This window comes from Monopterus albus, unplaced genomic scaffold, assembly GCF_001952655.1.
Source record: "Monopterus albus unplaced genomic scaffold, M_albus_1.0 scaffold131.1, whole genome shotgun sequence".
In the NCBI taxonomy this organism is placed as follows: Eukaryota; Metazoa; Chordata; class Actinopteri; order Synbranchiformes; family Synbranchidae; genus Monopterus; species Monopterus albus.
In genome coordinates, this window is record NW_018128011.1 from 966,460 (window position 1) to 988,511 (window position 22,052).

Genomic DNA, 22,052 nt, shown 5'->3' on the forward strand with positions numbered 1-22,052 from the left:
CTCATGGGGCTGGAGTGTGTCAGCAGTTCCTGCAAGACGAAGGCATTGATGCTATGGACTGGCCCACCCATTCCCCAGACCTCGAGCCAATTGAGCACATCTGGGACATCATGTCTCGGATGTCTTATTTTTGTGTTCCCTTTATTTTTTTGAGCAGTGTATATTCACTACCTTATATATGGTGCTAGGTCAAAGAGAACAACAATTTAACTGCTGTCTCACAGCAAATCTCCTTCAAGAAAAAGAGCTTCTTTTCTGCTCTTCCAAATATTGGCTTCAGCCAATTGATCCATCTCACAAGTTTCTGGTGTGTTTTGGTTACGTAGCTAATGTAGTATACTTTACATCAGCACCAATTTCTACTACCAGTGTGTCACTATTGTGCACAGTGCACTGATAAATAAAAAGCAATGTTTAACATCCAATAACCTAACAAACAAAAACACATGGTGTGTCGTTATAGTTCGTTTGTGACTGTGGCCCAAATATGAGAGTGAATATCTGTGAATGTTCATGCAAACACGGCACACAAAAAAGCATTCTTCCTTTCGACTGACCCCATACGTGACTGATCCATGCAGCATCTTGCTGGATGGTGTCACTGTGCAGTGCAAAAAAAAAATTCAGCCCGATTCAACTTTTTTGCTGCTTGGGGTGGTGTCGTTTTGCTGGAGAACTCTGTAGTGCTGTTCATGGCTCCGGTGAATGCAGTCTCCCATAGAAATGAATGGACGGGACTGCATTGTTTTCACACCTTTGAAACTGAATGCAGCCTAACAGTCTTTTTGAGACTTGGAAGAGAGAGCATGATGCCCATAAGAGTTCTAGTTAGTTCTAGAGGTTTTCAGCATGGGTGTTCATTGTGTTTGACATTTGTACACACCTAAATAATTAATATACTAACTAGCAGAGCTCAATTCCAGGAGTATTGTTATGACAGAGGTTGACAGGCACCCAGCAGAGCCTTAATGATATCACTGCCTCCAGCTAAGAAAAAGTCTAACAAATAACCCCCTAAAAACTAAAAAATTTGTTGATGATAGGCAATTTTTTTTTTGTTACCTGTAGACCAGTGTTTGAATTACAGATTAGCCAAGGGGGGCTTGGGGGTGTTGGTGGTGTACTTCACAAAATGTCAAACTATTTCTTTGATTCGGAACTTCCATATGGCCCTGGGACACTTTTCTTCTGAACTCCTTTACTTATCTATGTAACAAAGTTGATGGTTTGTGTTCTGCTGTGGTGATTTATGATGTCAGTTTTTTAAATTGACATGGGTGACTTACTCTGCTAGATGCATTTTTGCTCAGCCCCCTGATTTGCTGCTTTCAGCCACATTTGACTTGTGACTGGCCAGCTGTCAGCTAGGAACAGATGGTGTGTGTCTTAGGGGTGGGAACTAGAAGCAGGCTATAATATATAATGATGCCATGGACATTAAATATAGTCAGAACAAGACAAGAGTGACAATACATCCTGAGCTGCTTTCACAAGACAAAGATGGCCTATCAAGAAATAGGTAAGTATATTTCTTACATTAATACTGAGCTACTGCTGGGGTTTGATACAGGAAACAAATATTTTCTTGAATATAAAGCAGCAATGCATCAGCAGCCCATTTTCTTCTTAACATCTCTTTGTGGATCTGTGATGTTTTCAGTAAATTTTAGCTCATTTTGACAAAAACCTTTAACCTTTTAGTTTTCATAAATTAAACACAACAAACCTTCATTATTATCTGTTTACCTGACAGAAGACCTTTGCATCTATGAATCAAGTATTTTATGCATTTTCATCGACATTTTATTTTAAAGTCATTTCATCTGAGATGAAAATAATATTTAATACTTAAAATTGTATATTTAATATCTACAGAAGATAATGAATCAAGTTTTCATAAAACTTTATAAAGAAATAAAAACTGTTTTACCCAGCAAATGAACATTTTACCATTTTAATGTTAACACCACCGGGAATTGATTCACTCCACTTAGTGGTTCCCAAACTTTTATAGTCTGCTTGATACAAACAGACATTTCAGGCTCAAATTCCCCTCATCCTGCTCCAAGGGAAGGCTTTCAGAAGATTTTGTAGAAGATATTGTATTTAAACTACCACCAATTTATCTTCAGGCATCATTTTTAGATCTTGCTCACAACTTTTCACATTTTACATTTTCACATATCATTAGATGTTGTGACAATTACAAACAACTTTTTTTGATTTTTTAAACCAAATCATAATTTATGTGTTGTCTGACTATTAGCTGAGGCCATGTACCCCTGGTTAGGAATCACTGTTTTAGTCTACTGCAAATTACACTGTAATTATAAATATCATCTATGAAGTACCATTAACATTACTGGTAGTATGTCAGAATTTCAAAATAAATAATATTAGCACTGATTGAATTAACTGACAATGTTACCCTGAAAACTTACTATGCTCAAGCCAAGGTGGGTTTATTGTACAGCATCTTTGGACAAGAAGAAAATTCAGAGTACCTTACAGTTTAACAGATATAAAAGACAGAAAACAAAAAAGCAATCTAAAAATAAATATTCAAATAGGATTTAAAAGAGTAAAATAAAATAAAAGATGACATGAAGCTAAAAGAGCATGATATGAATAAAAAGTCCTAAACTTTATTGAATAAAGTACAGTACCAAAATTCTTCAGCCCTGTAGCAGATCTCAGGTTTTCTGGAAGGTCACTCAGAGACATAAAAACCGAATGCTGCAGGTGTAGTTTGGATTCTGGGGACAGTGAGCAGACCTGTCTCAGACCATCATTCTTCTCTGGGTACAAACATAATTATTTTGATTCATTTGGGGAAATTTTAGCACATCTGATCACTGACTTGTCAACTGATCAGAGTATCACCTACTCAGTTCCTGTATGGGATCATAGTAACCTGAAAGTACTGTTATATAAATCTGTGTGTCGTCTGCTAATGGGAGCGTATGGGTGTTGAACAGAAGAATGGAGCCTGTTGGACTAAACCAGTCCTTGCATGTTCTTTTATGAAGAATGCTCAAAAGCAAATCTGTCTTTTGAGATATTTATTACAATATTCAAGAAAAGCAATACAGAGCTCTGGATTCCATTTCTATCTGAAGCCCTATCACACACAGAAGTATAGTGTATAGCTGCTGCAGGAAGCCGGAACCCCCAGTTTCCTCTTCACAGCGAATTTATAATAAGAGTCATGCAAATGATCTGACGTCATCCATGCTGTCCATCCTCCTTCCTTGGTTGGTTTGTTGACCTCGTTCTGACCCCCTCATTTGGTGATCTTGTTGCCAGGCAGATTTTGATCTGTGAAACTCTTGAACAACATCCTGACCTTTCAATAGACAGTTTTAGAGGAAGCACCTCTAGCGTTGCTAGGCGACCCGGTCTAGTTCCTGTTTTGTGGTTTCCTGTCTGAGTCTTGCAGCCCACACATATCTCCAATATGCTTCAAGACAAGTGAACTGGTTAAAATGAAAGTAAATCATACTGCATATGATACTCAAATAAACATAGATATATTTGCTAATGCAGATTATAATGTCAATCATAGAAGGCCATGCATTTCATATAATGTTGATAAATGTTGATAATATATGGTCAAAACAATAAGACCTTAAATAACTTTTCTTGAAGACAGTTTTAGTCATCTCAGTCTGTATCTGCACACTTCTTGTTGTTCTGAGTCTCTGCACTTAGACACACGGCATTTCATGTCCACAGGTCAAGTCTTTACAAACAAATTAATGGACTCCTCGGTAGATCTAGTCTGGTTTGCAAGTACATTTATATGATAATTAAAGTTTCCATGACAAAGCCATGAGATTGTGAAACTGTGACCCCTCAAAAAAAATAAAATAAATAAATATCAGCATTACAACCTGAAACAGGTTTGAGTGTGTGAGATTTGTGCATTTGAAATAACACAGACTTATGATGACATGTAAGACCCATGATGAACATGGAAAGGTGGAGATCATGACTGAGACCATTCTTACATTGAAACATGTCCCAACAGATATGCCAGTCCCAGAGGTGCTGAGGATAGTCCTGCTTGGGAGATATGGAGCTGGAAAGACTGCATCAAAAAACACCATCCTGAATAAAGAAGAACGTCCAGAACACACAAAAGAGTGCATGGAAGCAAGAGGGAAAATTGATCAACAAGAAGTGGTTATTGTTGATACTCCAGGTCTGTTTAAGTCAGATAAAAATGATGATGTGGTCAGAGAGATTCAAAAGTCCATTTCACTTGCCAAGCCTGGTCCTCATGTGTTTCTGTTTGTGGTGAATCCAACTGATAAATTCACAAAGGAACAAGAGGACACAGTAAATATCATTTGCCGTAAGTTTGGCAGAAACACACCGTTTTTCACTATGGTGTTGTTCACCTTCGGACCTCATGAAAACATTGAGAACTATATTAATTCAAATAAAGTCCTCCGAGACTTCATAATGCAGTGCAACTGGAGATATCATGTTTTTGACAACAACAACAAGGATCCTAAACAAGTCACTGATCTACTGCAGAAGATCAACAACATGACTGAGAGAAAAGGAGAAAGCTACTACACTAATAAAATGCTCATAGATGCTAAAACAGAACAAGAGCAACAACAGACCCCAAAACAAACACCAGAAGAAAAATCTGAAAAGTTCTCCCAGATCCGAAATTCTGGTTTACTTGGAACCGGTGCTGGATGTTTGCTAGGTTACCTAGTTGGTGGTGGTGAGATGACATCTACCTTGGCAGCTGCAATGGGAGGACTAGCGGGTGGGATACTAGGAAGTACATCAGCAGGTTTGACAATATTTCTCACAGACCACATCAAAAATGTATGTGGAAAGTGATTAGTTGGGTTTTAACAAATGAAAATACTCTAACGGAAAAATCAGGATTGTTGAGACTGTAGATTTTGTAATTTCAGTTTGTTTTGTTTTGACTTTTCATAGAAAGTAGGGTAACTATAAGGCCACTCACACTGTGACTGACCAGCTTAGTTTGCACTCTTTCAGACAACAGTGAGATGACAGAAAGATTTTTTTTTCTGGAAAATACATAGCTGTTTTGTGTTTTGACTCAAGCACTGTACTTAGATATTCTGGGGTGTGTGGAGTTTACTGGGAGTGGGCCGTTTCAACTTATTGCTACCTTATACTCATCTTTCACTACATTTATTTGACAGTTGTAGTTACTAGTTACTTTTTTGATTTAGATTCTTTATATAAATATAATCAACATATAAATGATGATGTATGCAGAATGAATTAACCTACTGCACCTAGATGTATATACTGTATAGTTAAAATGAGCCATTTTTAACCAGCTGCAACATATTGTGGTTATACACAGCCCAACACACACCTGACTTTGACACAGACAACTAGACATCGTGTCTGACATTTTAGAATGCTTTTTTTTTTCATTTCAGAGTTGTTTTAACTGAACCCATGGTCTTTCTATATTGTTAACAGTGTAGTTACTGTACCTAAACATAACCAACTTTTTTTCAATAAAACTGTCAGAAAGACGTTGCCATGTCAAAGTTTTGGAGGCCTTATTGCGAGACTAGTAGGTTTTGCATTGCAGACCAATGTAGCTATTATACCTTTGCTGTGTGACTGGGTTGTTATACATTACTGCATCAATAATACATTGATAATTAAGCATCTATTAATATACTGCCATTTAAATGACCAGCTGTCCAGAGTTATTCTGCACACTGTTTACTAACAGCATATATTTTAAAATGTCCCTATAATGACCAGAGATGGAAAGTTACTAAGTACATTTGCTCAAGTATTGCTACTTCACCTTCAACTTTGCTAAATTTTAAAAAAGTGTACTTTGTACTCTGTGTTTATTTGATAACTTTAGTTACTAATTACTTTTCAGAATCTGATTAATTAAGCAAAATACAGTAGAATCATACAACTTTAATGGTCTCTGGTGAAAATTCACCAGCTACCCAGCAGTATGTAAAGTACCGGAGAGAACTATAACATGATTTATGAATTGAATAAATGTATAACAGGCTACTTATGAATACATTTTAAGTACCATCAATATTGTATGTTGTTGGAATTAAGTCATTTCTTTTTACTCTCCTCTGTTAAAAACTTAATTGCATGTATATAATCACTTAAAAACTTTGAATGCAGTTTTACTTATAAACATATTTACTTCACTGTGGTATTAAGTAATAGATGTGAGTAACAAAAGTAAAGTAAAAGTAAAGGTGTAACAAATCAATTTATTCAATAATCAATTGTGATGCATTTTACTAGATGTTACACTGAATCCAACCATTCTTACCTGTCCCAGCTGCTGATAACATGAACTGCTGTAACCCATGTTATTACATAAGCTGTCTGGAGTAAACACACTTTAATGTCAGCTGTCTGAACATTGTTAAGATAACAACACAAGTCAACCCTGACCGAATTTCCTGTTTCAAACTCTGATGTTGATTTAAAAGGTTTATCAGTTTATAATCCTTTTTGTGGTGTTGTATTTCCATATAAGTGCTGGTGCTGTGTTTTTGACCTTGTATCAACATGATATGATTTCCAAATGCCAAACAGCCAAACCCTCATAAAACCACACTGTTATGGCAGAGGTCAATAATTATACAGTGAGTATGACAGACTCAGCTGATTGTAGTGCATGTTTCCTGCACTTTGAACCACCAAGGAAGACAGAAATACTGCCATACATTGCAGACTTTAAATTAATTTCATTTCATTTCATTTTTTGTTTTATCATTTTCAAATAAATAGCTCAGGACTCATATGCATCAAACTGCAAAGATGGAAATGATGGGCTTTACTCTAAAACTTATGAAGAGTGGCTGTTTCTCACGTTTTTTTTTTTGGCTTAAAAACCTCATACATGTAGAAAGACACGTGGGAGTTTGGCTTCTCTGAACTCAGGTACACTGAAGCCAAAACAAAACAGTTCTTTTAGCACAAGACTGTTACATCCCCAGTGCAAGAAGAAGCGTTACCATGGGTCATTTCTCCCCACAGCAACTGTACAATGACTGTACAATACATCACTGCAGTGATAAGATAGGTGAAATTATGAGGGAATATGCAGTAGTCAACTGAGGTGCAATACTCAAATTCTGGGGATAAAATGCATTGTAAATATGCACATACAGTATGTAAAATCTTGTTCTTGATTGTCTCTCAAATACTGTATTTTGTCTGGTTTTTAGGTACTTTGGAATTTGTTTCTCAAGATACTGTATGTGTGTGGTGTTTGTTCTTATGATGTTTTGTTGCTGCTCTCTATTGCTGCTGGAACACAGGAATTTCCCCATGGTGGTATCAATAAAGTCCTTCCTGAAAAAAATTATCCAGAGTTTCAATAAAAATCCAATTGGTCCAAACACTGGCTATTGTGTTTTTGTTGTTACTGTTTTTGGTTTTGGAAACAAATATTTTTTGTTTGTTTTTTATTTTATTTTGAAAAATGACTGAATGAATGATACATGAATATAGTTGTTTTGTGTCTCTTTGTGGTCGGTATTTGTGTCCTTGAGTAACATTTTGAAGTTGACCCTTGACCCTGAACCAGTGCTTGGTGGCCCTGTTCATTAAAGTCCCCATGGCTGCTCACTTTACTCCTTTCCAGCCATATAATGTTTAATCTTGGATGCATCTCGATTAGCTTGGCCCCCCTCATAACTCCAAATAGTCTGTAATTATTTCAGAATGATAAAACCAGAGAGCCTCTTCCTGAAAACAAGAGGATAGTTTGTGAATGCACAAAACACCTGCTGCTGGTATTGTGTCACAAGTGGACAGCACAACGAACCACAACAGCATTAATTAATTTGAATTTCTCCTCAAGGAAATCTTTAAACTTCTGTTAGAAAAAAAGGTCTTGAAAGCTAGAGTTTGTGAGATATGTATAAACCAAGTTGCTTCTGCATAGAAATACTAGAACATATGTGCACCTCATTTTTTGAGCTTTAGGTCACATCTAAGATGACAATTAATTGTTGTAAGATTGTTGATGCGTCAGGAAATAAGGCAAAGCATGCCATGGGCTCTTAACCATACATGAGAGCTGGCGCTCACTGTGCAGGTGCTTAATAAAATGCTGCCATCTGGTGGTCATAGGTGAAAATACACAATTCAGAGTTTGTGTTCAGCTGCTGTTGAGACCTACTGCATACTGTATGTGAAAGACGTAGGATGATGTCTCCAGAGGGACTACACCAATCAGCCATAATATTATAATCACCTGCCTAATACTGTTTACAGAGGAATCAATGTGGCAGTTGGTTGGCACTCGTGTCACTCTGCAGTTCACTGTGCATTTCTGTGAATCCATTTGCCATTTGAAGTTAAATGTTTAATCTACAGTAGGTCAACCTCATCATCAGTGAGCTGTGGGTATCCATGACCCTGTCCACCAGTTCACCATTTGTCCTTCCTTAGACTACTAACCACTGCAGACCAAGAACACCCACCAAGACCTGCAGTGTGGGAGATGCTCTGACCCAGTCATCTCACCATCACAGTTTGGCCCTTGTCAAAGTCACTCAGATCCTTACACTTGCCCATTTTTCCTGCTTCCGACACATCAACTTTAAGGACTGAATGTTCACTTGCTGCCTAATGTACCCTACACACTGACAGGTGCCACTGTAAAAGTCAATGTTATTCACTTCACCTGCCAGTGGTCATAATGTTATGGCTGATTGGTGTATACGCAAGCTGTATTGTGGGTAATGTAGGTACCAGGTTTTGACAATGAAGAGGAATTTGTGGATTAAAAACAGACTATCTCTGATTCCACTGCATCCACTGTGGCAGTGTGACAAGAGTGCGATGTTAAATCTGTGGAGTAGTCTTTTAAATGTACAAGTGGCCTAAACCATACAAAGGTACAAAAAGGGAATTTACAAAAAGCATGACCCATATCCACTAATACTTTCCATTCACATTCCTGTCTGTCACAGGGCTGACAGAGACAGAGAGTCATTCACACTTATGGATAACTTAGTCACCAGTTAACCTGCTTAACTTTGGACTGTGGAAGGATAAGGATAATCACCTTTATTGGCCAAGTATGTTACATTTGTTTCTGGTACAGAACCGATGGCAGCCATCTGCGGCGCCAACTCAACCGATGGCTCTAACCATCGGGGGCAACTTGGGGGGGTTCAGTGTCTTGCCCAAAGACACTTCGACATGTGAACTGCATGCACCGAGATTCGAACCTTCAATCTTCTGGGTGGAAGACGACTCAAATACCCCCAGCACCACTGTCGCCTGGAAGAAAGCCAGAGTACCCAGCGGAAACCCATGCAGGCATGGGGAGAACATGCAAACTCCACACAGTAAGGCTCTGGCTCTGGTCAGCCATGATGGTTGAACCCAGAACCGTCTCACGGTGAGGTGACAGTATTTACTTCTTTTCACTCCAGAAATCAGTTAATTTTTGCAGGGGTGCCCACACTTGTAGCCTGCAGGTGCCCTGTGTTGAGTGATATATTTTGAATAATAGATATTTTACAAATTAGGATTAAGTCAGACACTAAAGGCACAAAATCGTAATGTTATGAGTGTAAATGTACCAAATATAACAAATAAAATATAAATAGTGTTTAAAATATGATTCTGCCATTCAGTAACATTTTATTCAGGGTTCTTTACATTTTAGTAGACTTGTAAAATGTGGCCTGTGACTATAAAGGGTATTTTTACTCTGCAAATACAACATTACACTCTCCACCTTCCACCTTGATAAAGAGGTGTAGTGATTCTTGTAATAAACCCTGAAAGTTAAATAATTAGTCTCAGTTTTTCCTACATTTTATGTCAGACTGGCCTGATTGGATGAGGCACAGTGCTCTGCATTTTATTCCCAGGGGACATTCCTCTGGGAAACCTTTAGTCTACTACAGTCCAGCATCTTCTCTCTTCAGTGTGATTATCATCATCTGGACACTGTGGCTGCCTGGTAGATTTGATCCGGCTAACTCAGACCTATCAGCATCAAATTCGTCCAGCTGAACCTCGACACAGTTCAGTTTCCATCTGTGGAGCAACATTTCAATCGACCAGTCAGCACTGAAAACACAAAGAGGAGGAGGGGGTTAAACCTGAAGCAGCAACACAGAGCTCAAGTGAAACCAGGACTTACAGGGTCCGTTCACAAATTAAAAAAATCTTAAGACAACACAGTTCAAGAACAAGCAAAAACAAAGCTATTAAACCTTTACAAAAAGAAAAATAAAGGAATAAAAAGAGACAATGTAGCTAGTTTTTAGCCGGGATTTAACCCGTTCCAGCGCTGGTGATGCTTGAATGTTAAACGATAAACTGTTTGGGACAGGTTGATTCCTGACTACAGGGAATTGCAGTCGTGATGTGATAAATGCATCAATCACTTTTTCAAGATCAAAAAAAGAGAAAAAGGGTTTAACGCTGGTTTTAGTTCTGAGCTAAAAAGAACTAGATTTGCAGGTTTACCTTCTTTCTTGATACGTGGTCCAGAACTGGGCACTGGGATTTTTTCGTAGAAGAAAAGCAACAGTCACAAGGACATCTTCAAAATCTGAAACAGGTTATAAATATTTAGTCAGTTTTGTATAAGTAATATTGGACATTTACCTTACAACTGATTCATATGGACATTTTATAAATGTATATAGTGAAAATCTGCACAGCCCACCTACACACTGGCTTTATTTTTATGGTTCAATATTGGCTCCAATCTAATACAACAAATCAAACAATGGGCTACTGTATTTTCAGTGTTTTGGAAAGAGATCAGTTGTCCAACTTCTTCCAACACAAACCCCAAACCCCTGAGAAATGTTAGACTTGAGACCAAAATGCTTTAACTCAGTGTTTTAGGGGTGCAGTCCCTTTTTTAATTAATGATTATTCTGCAAAATATCTTCTCGGTTGTTACCAGGTGTTATTTCCCAAAGCCCAAGGAGACATATTTAAATTGCTTGTAACGTCTGATTAGGAAAAAGATTCTCTGCTCAGGTGAGACACATATTTTCACTTTGCCATATTATTCCATGTATAGATTGATGTCTACAATTCATAAATAAATGGAATAATATTAAAGAATATATTAATAAATACTTTAAAAGCCTTCATGTGTAACTAGTGTGTAGTGTGTAGTTAATAAACTACTCTTCAGGATACTATCTTCCTCAGCGGTAGCTACAGCTATGATCGAATGTACATTTTGTTGTCGTATACAAACCTTGAGGTTCATAGAACACATCTGATCCCAGGATGATGTCCAGCTTAGGAAGCAGGACAAGATCTGGCGAGATTTCCCCCCAGCTGAGACCCAACACAACCACATCGTGGAGGCCATTAGCTTCACAGCTGCGCCTGCAGTTCTCCAGACATTGAGGAGTCTTATCGCTGTCCGACAGAGTCACCTTTGCACCGCATCTTGCAGCCACCACACCTGGCAGACTCACACCTGCACCCAGCTGTGGAGAGAGGAATGGGCTGTACACAGTGATGCTGCAGTACAAGCACTTTGTCAAGATGGCAGCTCAGATCCTACAGTGAAATGTTCTCCTCACCTCCAGTACTGCCTTGTCTCTCAGCTCTTCTCTTTGTGTCCACAGATACTGAGCCAGCACCACCGCACAAGGCCACACATACATGCCATATTGTGGGTCAAGAACCTGATGAGAATCACAGGCAAACTGAAGTTAATTAAGAAGCAATGAATGATAACAAAACATAACCAGCAAATGTAACATTTAATTGATGTCTTTCTTATAAAAAACCATTACTATACAAGACTGCTTGAAGACTGATGGGGACTGTGTGATAAGAGTGTAAAGCTAAGTGTTGGAGCTGTTTTGCAAAACTAAAATACTTGATACACGACTCCTCTACAGATGAGAAAAGTGAGAAGCAGTAGCCCACAGCTGGGGCTTTGGTGGCCTTCACACAAAGTATCATAAAACGTCTTTTCCTGAGAGATGCTAAACATTTACATACACATAGTTATTTTACATTCACACATTTTAAAGAGTGGGCACTTTGATTCCGACAGCACAACAACGCACCGAGACAACAGGTTAGCCTAACGAACGCTGTTTATCCAGTATGATGGTGTATCAAGACACTCAAACAAACCTCGGGTATGGACACAGACAGTGACTCCTGTGTGGTTTTCTTCTGGTCTTCAAACGTAAAAACTTTGTAAGCTATGCTAGGTGTCTCAGCTCCACTATGAGCCATCATGCAAGTTAATACCCTCAAAAATTACATGATTATATCGCAGCTATATTGTCTTTTCGTATTCTGAGAAATTAATATTAGTGAACTGATATATCAATAGCAACCACGCTCATGTGTACTTCCGCGCCGACGTCAACAGAGTGACATGTTGATAGCCAATCAAATCCACGTCAATGTCTGGCGGGAAGGACTAATTTACACTTTAACCAATCAACGTTATGATTTTGGAAACGCTGTAGCCAATGAGCTTTTTGTGCAACGACAGGGGTGGGTGCAGTCAGTTGCAAAAGCATTGTGTGGGCAGGTAGCTAGCTTCTCTCTTGCTAGCTGTTTACCAAACTGCATCAATTACACAAGTTTAGCTGTGTACTCACATTTGATAGTATAGATTTGAGGACGTGTTTGGCGCATTACCGATTTGTGGTTGTCTTATCAAATAATTAAGGCGAGAGTGTGAGAACAGCGCAGCTAGCCGGTCACCAGAGCTGGCTGGTGAATGTCTGTCAGTAGTAGCCTCGGGTTAGCTTGATTGCTAACGCTAGCTGAGCAGCGGTAACACACGTTTTCTCTTTAAAGCAAGGTGGAGGAATGAACCACAAGAGTAAGAAGAGGATTAAAGAGGCGAAACGGAGCGCCAGACCCGAGCTTAAGGATTCAGTAGACTGGATAAAACACGGTTATTATGAGACTTTCGACCTGTCACATCGCACCGTAAAGGTAACTCAGCGTGGACATCGAAGCTAAGCTAACAGCTAGCTAGAGGCAGGAGTGCAGCTTGTCACGTAGACACCGAGCTCTTGTGTACAAGCCGGTGTTGGTACAGGTGATGTGACCCACACATTACGTGACACTAAAACTCTTAAAAAGCACTGAATCTAGTTTCTTCAAAAAATGTCTGAACTTTAATCAACAAAGGTCTTGGTTTTTTCGTGCTTGTTGTAGCCTGTAGTATTAGTTGTAACTGTTTATCAAAAGAGTTGCTAGAAAACTGACTCAAAATGGGCAAGTGTAGATTTTTACAAAAAAAAAATAAATAAAAAAAAATCACAAATACTTTAACCTGTTAGTCCATCCATCAGTTTTTGCTGCTCATCATGAAACGGTGGCCCCCATAGCATAGACAGTTAAACGGCCACCAATCCCTACCATGACCTCCAGACTGAAACAGACCTAAAACAACAAAGGAAGGATGCAAGCATGTCATGTCTTCTGTTCGTTTTGCCTCTCTCTGTGGTTGTTTTGCGTTTTTTGCAGTCTTTGAGTGTTATGTTCAAACAAAAAGTAGTAACACATACTTCATAATACAGATGCACTAGTCCCTCTGGTGCGTTGGGCTCCAGGCCTGCTCGGGAATCCATATACAATACAGGTCAAGTTATTTGATTAATTATATTGCATTCAGTAATGACATACAGGTGGAAAAATGTAATAATACATTTCCAATGTATATATAGAATGTTGTATGTGCCACAATTCCAGTTTCATTTTTTTCTAGTAAAGTTATTTAAAATAAAAAGTAACAGTGCACTGACATTTGAGGAAAGGCACTTTTCTTAAAATGCATTTGCTGCAGTGGTTATGGTTACTTTTTTAATTTTGTGTCTGTTATTTCAGATTTTGGGACCTTTAAAAGTATTCAGAGAAGGGAGTGTTTCTAGAGTAATGATTTTTTTGCAGTTCATTCCATGCACAAGGGGCATAAAAAGAGAAAGCCTTCTTAGCATATTCTGTGTTCACTCTGGGAATATTTAATAGAATTTGAGTGGTAGATCTAGTACTTTAGCTACTAGTATAAAATGATAGGATGTAATTGGATATTTTACCTAGTAGTGCTTTTATAACAGAAAGTATGGATTTTTCTCCTTTGGTACAGGGAAGACCATCCAAGAGACTCATATAAAATGAGTGCATGAGCATGCAGTGCACACACAAGTGACAGTGGTTCTAAGGCATAAGTAAAAACTGTGAACCTATCCTTCAAAAACAGCTAGGAGGATTGAGGATTATGAAAATACCTTCAGAACAGTACTCTTGTGTTTCAGGACAATGTTGAGCGTGTGGATGCCCTTCATCTTACTCCTGAAGAGTTCATCCAGCGCTTTGAGCGTCCCTACAAGCCTGTTGTCCTGCAGAACTGCCAGAAGAACTGGCCGGCCCGAGAAAAATGGACTGTGGAGCGCCTCAAGCGCAAATACCGCAACCAGAAATTCAAATGTGGAGAGGACAACGACGGGTACTCTGTGAAGATGAAGATGAAATACTATGTCGAGTACCTGGAGAGCACCAGGGATGACAGCCCACTCTACATCTTTGATAGCAGCTACGGTGAGCATGCCAAACGCAGGAAGCTGCTAGAGGACTACGAGGTCCCCGTCTTCTTCAGGGACGACCTCTTCCAGTTTGCAGGAGAGAAGCGCAGACCGCCCTACAGGTTTGACGACACAGCTATTAGAAGTGTCAGAATGACACTTTAATTCATGACTATTTTTATTATCAGTTAATATTCTTCTTGCCACAATTTTGTATATGTCCTCAGTGGTTTTCTTTCCTTTGACAGTGCCTGTAGTGTCATAGCGAGATGTGAAAGACTAAACAGAAATAGGAATGAAACTTTTGATAAGAGAACCGTTGGCCCCAGGCTTCAACAGGTGCATGTGGGTAATGTAGGTGCTAGATTTTGACAAGAAGAATACATCAAACAAAAAAAGACCCAGTTCCCAACGATCCCAGTTCCCTTAGCTGATTGTTTCTTTCTCATCAAGACTTACACCAGCGGTCATTCTAGTCCACCATCTTGAATGATGGCTCAGAGCTCTTATTCTTACTCTGAGGAGGGAGGAGGCTACCTTGAGGATACATGAGAGCATCCTTTGCTGAAGTCTTTCATGGGTCGACGTCCCTTTATTGGAAATCATTGGTGAACGGGTACTTCAGATGAAGGATCTGAGGAAAGGATGTCTCATCTCTGAAAATGTGTTTCCTCGATTCCTCTCTCCTCACATTTTCCCTTCACTCTTTTCATCTTACATGGGCCGGGACTAAGACTCAAGGAAAGAGATGCAATCTTTCTCATGCCAGCTGAGTTTGAATGATGATAAAGAAAAGAGACTTTCAGTGACATAATGATGTAGTTCACTGGTTTACCTTCTCATCTGGTCTCCTGTCCATCACAGATGGTTTGTGATGGGCCCGGCGCGCTCTGGCACTGGAATCCACATCGACCCTCTGGGCACCAGCGCCTGGAACGCCCTGGTTCAGGGACATAAGAGGTGGTGTCTCTTCCCCACCAACACACCCCGAGAGCTGATCAAGGTGACCAGAGAGGACGGTGGTAATCAGCAGGACGAGGCTATTACCTGGTTCAACATAATTTATCCCAGAACACAGCAGCCAAACTGGCCTCCAGAGTTCACGCCACTGGAGATTCTCCAAAGACCCGGGGAGACTGTTTTTGTGCCTGGTCAGTGAAGAAACACCTTTTTCTAAATCTTTCTAATCGTCTGTATCATCAGATTTTTAACCTTGCATGGTTAGTCTGATCTTAGACTCCAAAGCAGTCTATTAAAACAGGACTTTTTCTTGCTTCCATTTGGAGGATAATGATGCTCTAAACTTTGAAACGACTGCTTCTTTAATTTGGGCAGTTTCGCTGTAGAATCAATTAGCGAGCTTTGTTTCCATTTCTGCAAATTGTTAAAAATTTGCAGTCCCTGTTTGCAGTGCACAGGGAACTCCAACTGGATTACTTGGATTTCTTCTAAGTGGGTTTATGGATGTTTATTTTTGATGCACATTAGAGATAACAGCCTTAAAAGTGCAAGTCACTGACTCGAAAATGTTTGTATCACGTCTTGTGTTCTCTGAGGATGAGGGCAGGGTTTGACATAAAATGCAGCTATCAGTACAAAGGCTTTTACGGCACTTTAATATTCTCCATGAGCTGTGTGTCGCAGCCATTGGTGCACTTCCAACTGCTGACCTCTCCACTGAGCTATATCTAGATCAGTCCCAGTATCATAAGGAATGACACAGACGTCTCTTGTGCTTGAGGTTTGTTGACAAAAAATTAAATGATGAATAAATTTTCCTTTACAACAGCCCATGTGTTGCTGTTGATAAAAATAGGGACCTTGTGCATATTGTAGATTTACAGTGCAAGTCATCGGCAAGTGGTGTTTGTACTGGTTTACAAGTCACTCGAACAGAAACCAAACGCGTCTCCTATAAGGGAGTTAACGCATGTCTTGATGGTTAAGACAGCGCTGTGTGACAACATGGTGAAGCAGATGTGACCCAGATTCACCTGAAGCCAACAGAGCTGATTAGGACAGGATGGATTAAACCCTGAGCTGCTCCTTTGGCAGCAAGTCCAGAATTTAGACGTCACCTGGCTGACGATGGAGATTGTACCTCAGACACAGCAGGAACCTGTCAGCTCCACAGGAGGGAGTAACTATGGCATGTTGTCAGCCTGAAAGTTGTGTATATAATGTTAACATTCAGATTTGATATTTCAAAGACGAATGCAATAGTTTAAAATCACAAGTTAGTTGCAGTTTAACATATAACTAGGGCTAGTATCATTTAGCACTTTTAATAGGTGTCTTTGCGTCTGTTTCCATAATATAAACATTAGAGATGTAAATGAATCACATCATTTAGATTTTGATATGAGCAGATAATCTGCTCTGAACAGATAAAAACAGTAGCTGAATTTTTTCACTCAGTTACCACAACCATCACATCCCTTTTTCTCTGATTCGTAACTCTGTCAAAAAAATCAACACCATCAAACACAATGCTACAATCTGTAACTCTTACTGTTTTGTAATGGTAGACTCTTCAGCATCCATCCCAAACAAATGTTCATAAATAGGTTTAGATGGCATATAAAAGAGGTGCTTATAGTGCTGAAACTTCAGGTAATTTGCAGCAGTTTATCAGTGTCAGAATAGTCACTGGGATTGTGGCATGTACGGTGCAAACAGGAACTGCTAGCAGCCAAAGCAGTGGGACTGTTTAGGATAAATAGGTGCCAGAATATAAACAAATAGTCTACAAGCTAAAAACATGGGCATGTGAATATTTAAGTATTCAGCAAGGTTTAAACTCAGTAACTTATCCATAGGTTTCACCAGATTAGTTGCAGACCTGCATGATGATGTTGACTGTTGTTGCACAGGTGTTATTCTTACCTCATGAGCTGATACTGAAGCCTGACACCTTGGCAGTAAGCTTAAGTTAGGTACTGTCTGAAAGAGCATGGCAAATGGCCAAGGGGGCTTTTTTTAGTTGTTTTTCCATTAATTAATTTTTTTAAATATAACACACTTCATCAAGTCCCCTACTCAACATCCCAGTTTTATTTTGTTTTTCTTTTTTAGGCGTTTTTTCTGGCATTTTTGCCTCCATTTCTCAGGGGGTTGTGCAGAGGTGGACATGAAACAGAAGAAGAGTCATGCAGTATAGCTGAATGCAAATTGTTTTGTTGTTGTTGTTGTTGTTGTTTTTAACTATTACAGTTATGCAATGAATGATGAATTAAGAGCTGAGATGTTGTCTCACAGGCATTCATAATAAAAATAAATAAATAATGGCAGCTAATTAGGTTTGGAAAAATTACATAAGCCTTCACCCTGTTCATTCGTTTAATTTTTTTTTTTTTTTTCACCGTCTGCCACCCTTTCATTTCAGTTTTACCAGGACCTTTTGAATTAATATAAACATTCTTTTACCCCTGAAACCAGTTTTTGCACGTCGCCTGTTGTCTACCCCGTTCAGGACTGTACACATTTCATTCTGTACAAAAAAGTACCCAGGTTTGATAAACCAGGTCTGCATATCAGATATGCTTGATCCTTGCTATGATGACTAGTAATGTTATTTTCCTGATATTAATGGTAACTAGCTATGTGTCTGCAGGTGGGTGGTGGCATGTTGTCCTCAACCTAGACACAACAATTGCCGTCACTCAGAACTTTGCCAGCACAACCAACTTTCCCATTGTGTGGCACAAAACAGTCCGAGGACGACCCAAACTCTCCAGGAAGTGGTATCGGTAAGGATTTATCTCTGAATAATCCACAGCACAGGTAGTGGCAGTACAAGAAAACCTCCTGTCAGTCATTTACAGATTCTGACCAGAGGAAAAAAAGTCCAATTTGAAGCCATGAGTCATTTGGATTAGGAAAAACATGCTGGTGTAAAGGCACGCAAACATGTTGAAATGTGAGTGGAATGATTGATTCTTCACTTACTGTAGGAGGAAGCATCTAAACCCTGGTTGGATTTGTTTCAGGATTTTGAAGCAGGAGCGGCCTGAGCTGGCAGCACTGGCAGACAAAGTGGACCTGCAGGAGTCAACAGGCATTGCATCCGACAGCTCTAGTGACTCTTCGTCATCCTCCTCCTCCAGCTCATCTGACTCTGCCTCTGATGTATGTGCTAAAACACACATTACTCCAGTTTTTATTTACAGTATGTTTCAAAGTTGTTGTAGATTGACTTCAGGGTGAGCGAAGGTCACAAATACTGTATAACCAAATTACAGTAACAGATCTGGCAACTGTGAAGGTCATAGCATATGATTCACATCATTTTCATCCCCATCAAACCATTCAGTGACCCCTCTTGCCTTACCGATGGTGGTATTCTCATCCTGTAGGAGACCACTCATGTATTCACGTTTTTCCTTTGGTTTTGTCACCCGTCCATATCTACAGGGCTGTAACGTAATACTTCTTTAACATGCCGTAACAGTGCACACACCGCTCAGAATGTCTGCACGTTGTGTTCCTGCAGGCAGAGTTGGGCTCTGAGGGAGACCCCATGTCGCACCGCAGGAAGAAGAGACGGACCTGTGGGATGACGGCCAACGGCGACACCAGTAGCCAGGACGACTGTGTCAGCAAGGAGAGGAGCTCGTCACGGTGACCTCCAGCCTCTGTGTAACCTCTACCCAACCTCCAATGAACAAACCTACAACTCCAGCCGCTTCTAGTCTAGTTTAGGTAAATGTCTGAATCCTTGAATGAAGGTCCTCTGGCTGGCTGTCTTTAGAGATAAGATGGCTGCCACAGAGAGGTGAGGTGTAGATAAAGGACGAGGGTCCTTTGGGGCATGGGCCTGCTGGAAACCTGCCACCACTGTGCTTTTCAACACCAATCAGTATCTCTTTGTGTCTGTACCTTCTGTGGTCTGAGGACATGGAGGAAAATGTGAAGAGAACTAATAACCAATAATGGACTGGTCAGGGTTTTAAGAAAGGAACTTGTTATTGGGCTCAAACTCTCTGAGCTCATTCTGATTTAATGGAGCAGTGGAATATGTTCAAGGGTCATATTTAAATTTAAAAGCACCAACAGTTAAGTATATATTGCCCTCAATATCTAATATTAAGCACCCGGGCCTCTGGTTTCATGGCAATAAACTAGCGGTGACTAAATGCAAGGTCAGGCTGTCAGGTCTTAGGAAGTATTAAGAAGTCTTACATTTAATTCAGAAAAGTCTTAAATATTTTTCTCTTGCCTGATGATTTTAGCAAAGAATTAAGTGAGCTAAATGAGCTATTTTTAAATCTTTCCATCCCTGTTCTTTACCTTGAACCAGATCCATTATTTTTTTAATTTACATCATTAGGAATTACCACCATTACAAATATGCTGCATATTGTCCCATCAGAATTATCATGTGATCATGGGCTCCAGATACGTATTTTTGTATGTCCGTTAATACTGTTTCCCACCTATAGACATTGCTAACAGATTAGTCTGGTCTATGTTTGGTGTCATCAAATCCCATGTACAGATCCAGTCCAGTAAAGTGTTAGTTCATCTCTCAACACTTTCTGGCTCCCATTGCCTGTGTGTGACTCTCTGGGCTCCGACTGAAGATGTTGACCTAAAAACATATAGGTTCCTTTTAAAAAGTGATGTCGTCAAATGGCTGGTCACTGTAGTTTTTAATCAGTCAAATAGGAGGGAATGGTGCATTTGTTGGGGATTAATTCACACTTGGCCTCTAGTTGTGTCTTGATGGTGATGTGAGGTCATTGACGTGTTGGTAACAGTTTTTTGGACAGCAGTGGAGCTTGATGGCAGATACATCAGGTTTTGAGATGAACACAGTACTTGTTAGTAGGGTACAGTCAGTATTGGTTTGGATCTGCTCATGAAGAAATATATAAATGATCACCTAACCTGTACGTCAAATAAGCCACCTATGAAACAAAGCAGTAAGTAAGTATGCAGCTAGCTCGTCTTTTCGGTCTGGTCACTGCTGGTTTTGCACATGTTGCCGAGAAACTAGAGGCCCTAGTCTTCTCCAGATGTCCTGACCCTCAGCCAGTGTCCCAAATAGACGTCATTAATGAGCAAATACTCACCACCAAATGTTGTTTCTGCATAAAGCTCCACTCGTGTGGTTCCTCCTCAAACTCGTACGAAATTGTCAGCTTTTCTATCTGCCTTGGTAATTAAATTTAATGATGGAAGCAAAACTGTCACTTTACTTAACCAGCCTTTGTGAAACTCAGCAGTTAAGGGCTACAAACACAGGGAAGTTTTTAAATGTGTCAAATTCAGAGTTGTAGCCTGCTGCTGGTGTCTGTGTGTTTTACTGTATCAGATTCAGGAAACTTGTGTTGATGATGATGTGAAAGCAGCAGCATCACTAGTGTGTGTCTGAGGGAGTTTCAGCAGCCAAGTCACTAATGTTTCTGCCACTTTGATGCTCTGCCTGCTTCGTGCCAATGCTGCTGTCATGAGGTGTTGATTCACGCTAGCCCTGGCAGCCATAATACAGCAGAGAGCACTACGTTTGCTGCAGGATCTGGAGTGTGATCATGAGCTGACGTGTTGCAGATTGAACACAGTTTATAACCATTTATTCATGTTCTGCATCTTAATGAATTACAGCTGAGCTCTCCGATGTCAAGTAGAAGAAATATAGGTGATTCTACCTTTTTGTCAAGCTGCTGATAATTGCTTTAAGTGAAGTGGATCCTGCTTGTTCAACATGGAGACAATTAGAAGATCACAAATAATTAAATTCTTAGTTATTAATGAATCTGCAATTAAGGTTGTTGATTAAATTGATAGAAAATAAATCTGCTGAATAATTTTAGAAAAGTGGTAAAAACAAAACGGGTTTAAAATTGGGCTTTTTTGTGTACCTTGTTGGTCTTCTGTGACAGTAAGCTGTATATGTTTGGTTTCTGGTCTGTTGGTCGGACAAAACGACTTTTACACATTTTACACTATTGCTGCCATTTGAAGACCAGTTACTTCCAACCAGGGGTATTTGTGTTAGTGAGAGGCTGTTCTTTGGCATTTTTATTGCCACAGGAAGTGACCAGTAGCACGCCACCTCCCCACCAGTCTGAGCCAGTTGTAACACCTGAGCACCACCTGTCAGAATGGGAGCACTAAACGGATCAGTCACAACAGATGGCTTTAAGTGCTGATAAAGCCATTGCAAACACAACCAACTGAAAACGGCATTGGTTCAGTAAAACACATTTGGAACTAGTCAGGCGATGCTGATTGAGTATTTGCGTTGAGTTGGCAGGGCTGTGCATGGGAGACAAAGGAATAGTCGAACCAATAACAATAAATAATGAATCAACTGCTGGCCTAGTGCTCATTATTTTCTTAATTGATTTTTTTTATTTTTTATAGAATCAGAAAACAGTGGAAAATGGCCATCACAGTTACTCAGTGCCCAAATAGACATTCGGAAATGTCTTGGACAATTAATATACATGAATTTACAAAAATACAAAATGTGTATTCATG

At 39.6% G+C, this 22,052-nt stretch overlaps 2 protein-coding genes across 2 annotated transcripts; one reads left to right on the forward strand and one right to left on the reverse strand.

Moving 5' to 3' along the window:
* Positions 1–9,634: 9,634 nt before the first annotated feature.
* Positions 9,635–12,418, reverse strand: mettl23 (methyltransferase 23, arginine). The gene is made up of 5 exons (XM_020613196.1): positions 12,154–12,418; positions 11,589–11,693; positions 11,255–11,492; positions 10,504–10,588; positions 9,635–10,101 (listed from the first exon to the last, which is right to left on the reverse strand). The coding sequence occupies exons 1-5, from the start codon at positions 12,259–12,261 to the stop codon at positions 9,930–9,932; spliced, it is 708 nt and encodes a 235-aa protein (XP_020468852.1). The 5' UTR covers positions 12,262–12,418; the 3' UTR covers positions 9,635–9,929.
* A 137-nt stretch (positions 12,419–12,555) lies between these two features.
* Positions 12,556–22,045, forward strand: jmjd6 (jumonji domain containing 6, arginine demethylase and lysine hydroxylase). Its single transcript, XM_020613183.1, has 6 exons — positions 12,556–12,975; positions 14,301–14,689; positions 15,432–15,718; positions 18,181–18,316; positions 18,557–18,695; positions 19,060–22,045. Exons 1-6 carry the CDS (start codon positions 12,847–12,849, stop codon positions 19,189–19,191), a joined length of 1,212 nt encoding a protein of 403 aa, XP_020468839.1. The 5' UTR covers positions 12,556–12,846; the 3' UTR covers positions 19,192–22,045.
* The last annotated feature ends 7 nt before the right edge of the window (positions 22,046–22,052 follow it).

Excerpts from the sequence above, each read along its gene's own strand:
- mettl23 (XM_020613196.1), bottom strand. The coding sequence starts at position 12,261 with ATGATGGCTCATAGTGGAGCTGAGACACCTAGCATAGCTTACAAAGTT. Across the intron at positions 11,694-12,153 it reads TGTCTGTGTCCATACCCGAG|GTTCTTGACCCACAATATGG; the intron begins GTTTGTTTGAGT and ends GATTCTCATCAG. Across the intron at positions 10,102-10,503 it reads ACCACGTATCAAGAAAGAAG|TGCTGACTGGTCGATTGAAA; the intron begins GTAAACCTGCAA and ends TTGTGTTTTCAG.
- jmjd6 (XM_020613183.1), top strand. The coding sequence starts at position 12,847 with ATGAACCACAAGAGTAAGAAGAGGATTAAAGAGGCGAAACGGAGCGCC. Across the intron at positions 12,976-14,300 it reads TGTCACATCGCACCGTAAAG|GACAATGTTGAGCGTGTGGA; the intron begins GTAACTCAGCGT and ends CTTGTGTTTCAG. Across the intron at positions 15,719-18,180 it reads GGAGACTGTTTTTGTGCCTG|GTGGGTGGTGGCATGTTGTC; the intron begins GTCAGTGAAGAA and ends ATGTGTCTGCAG.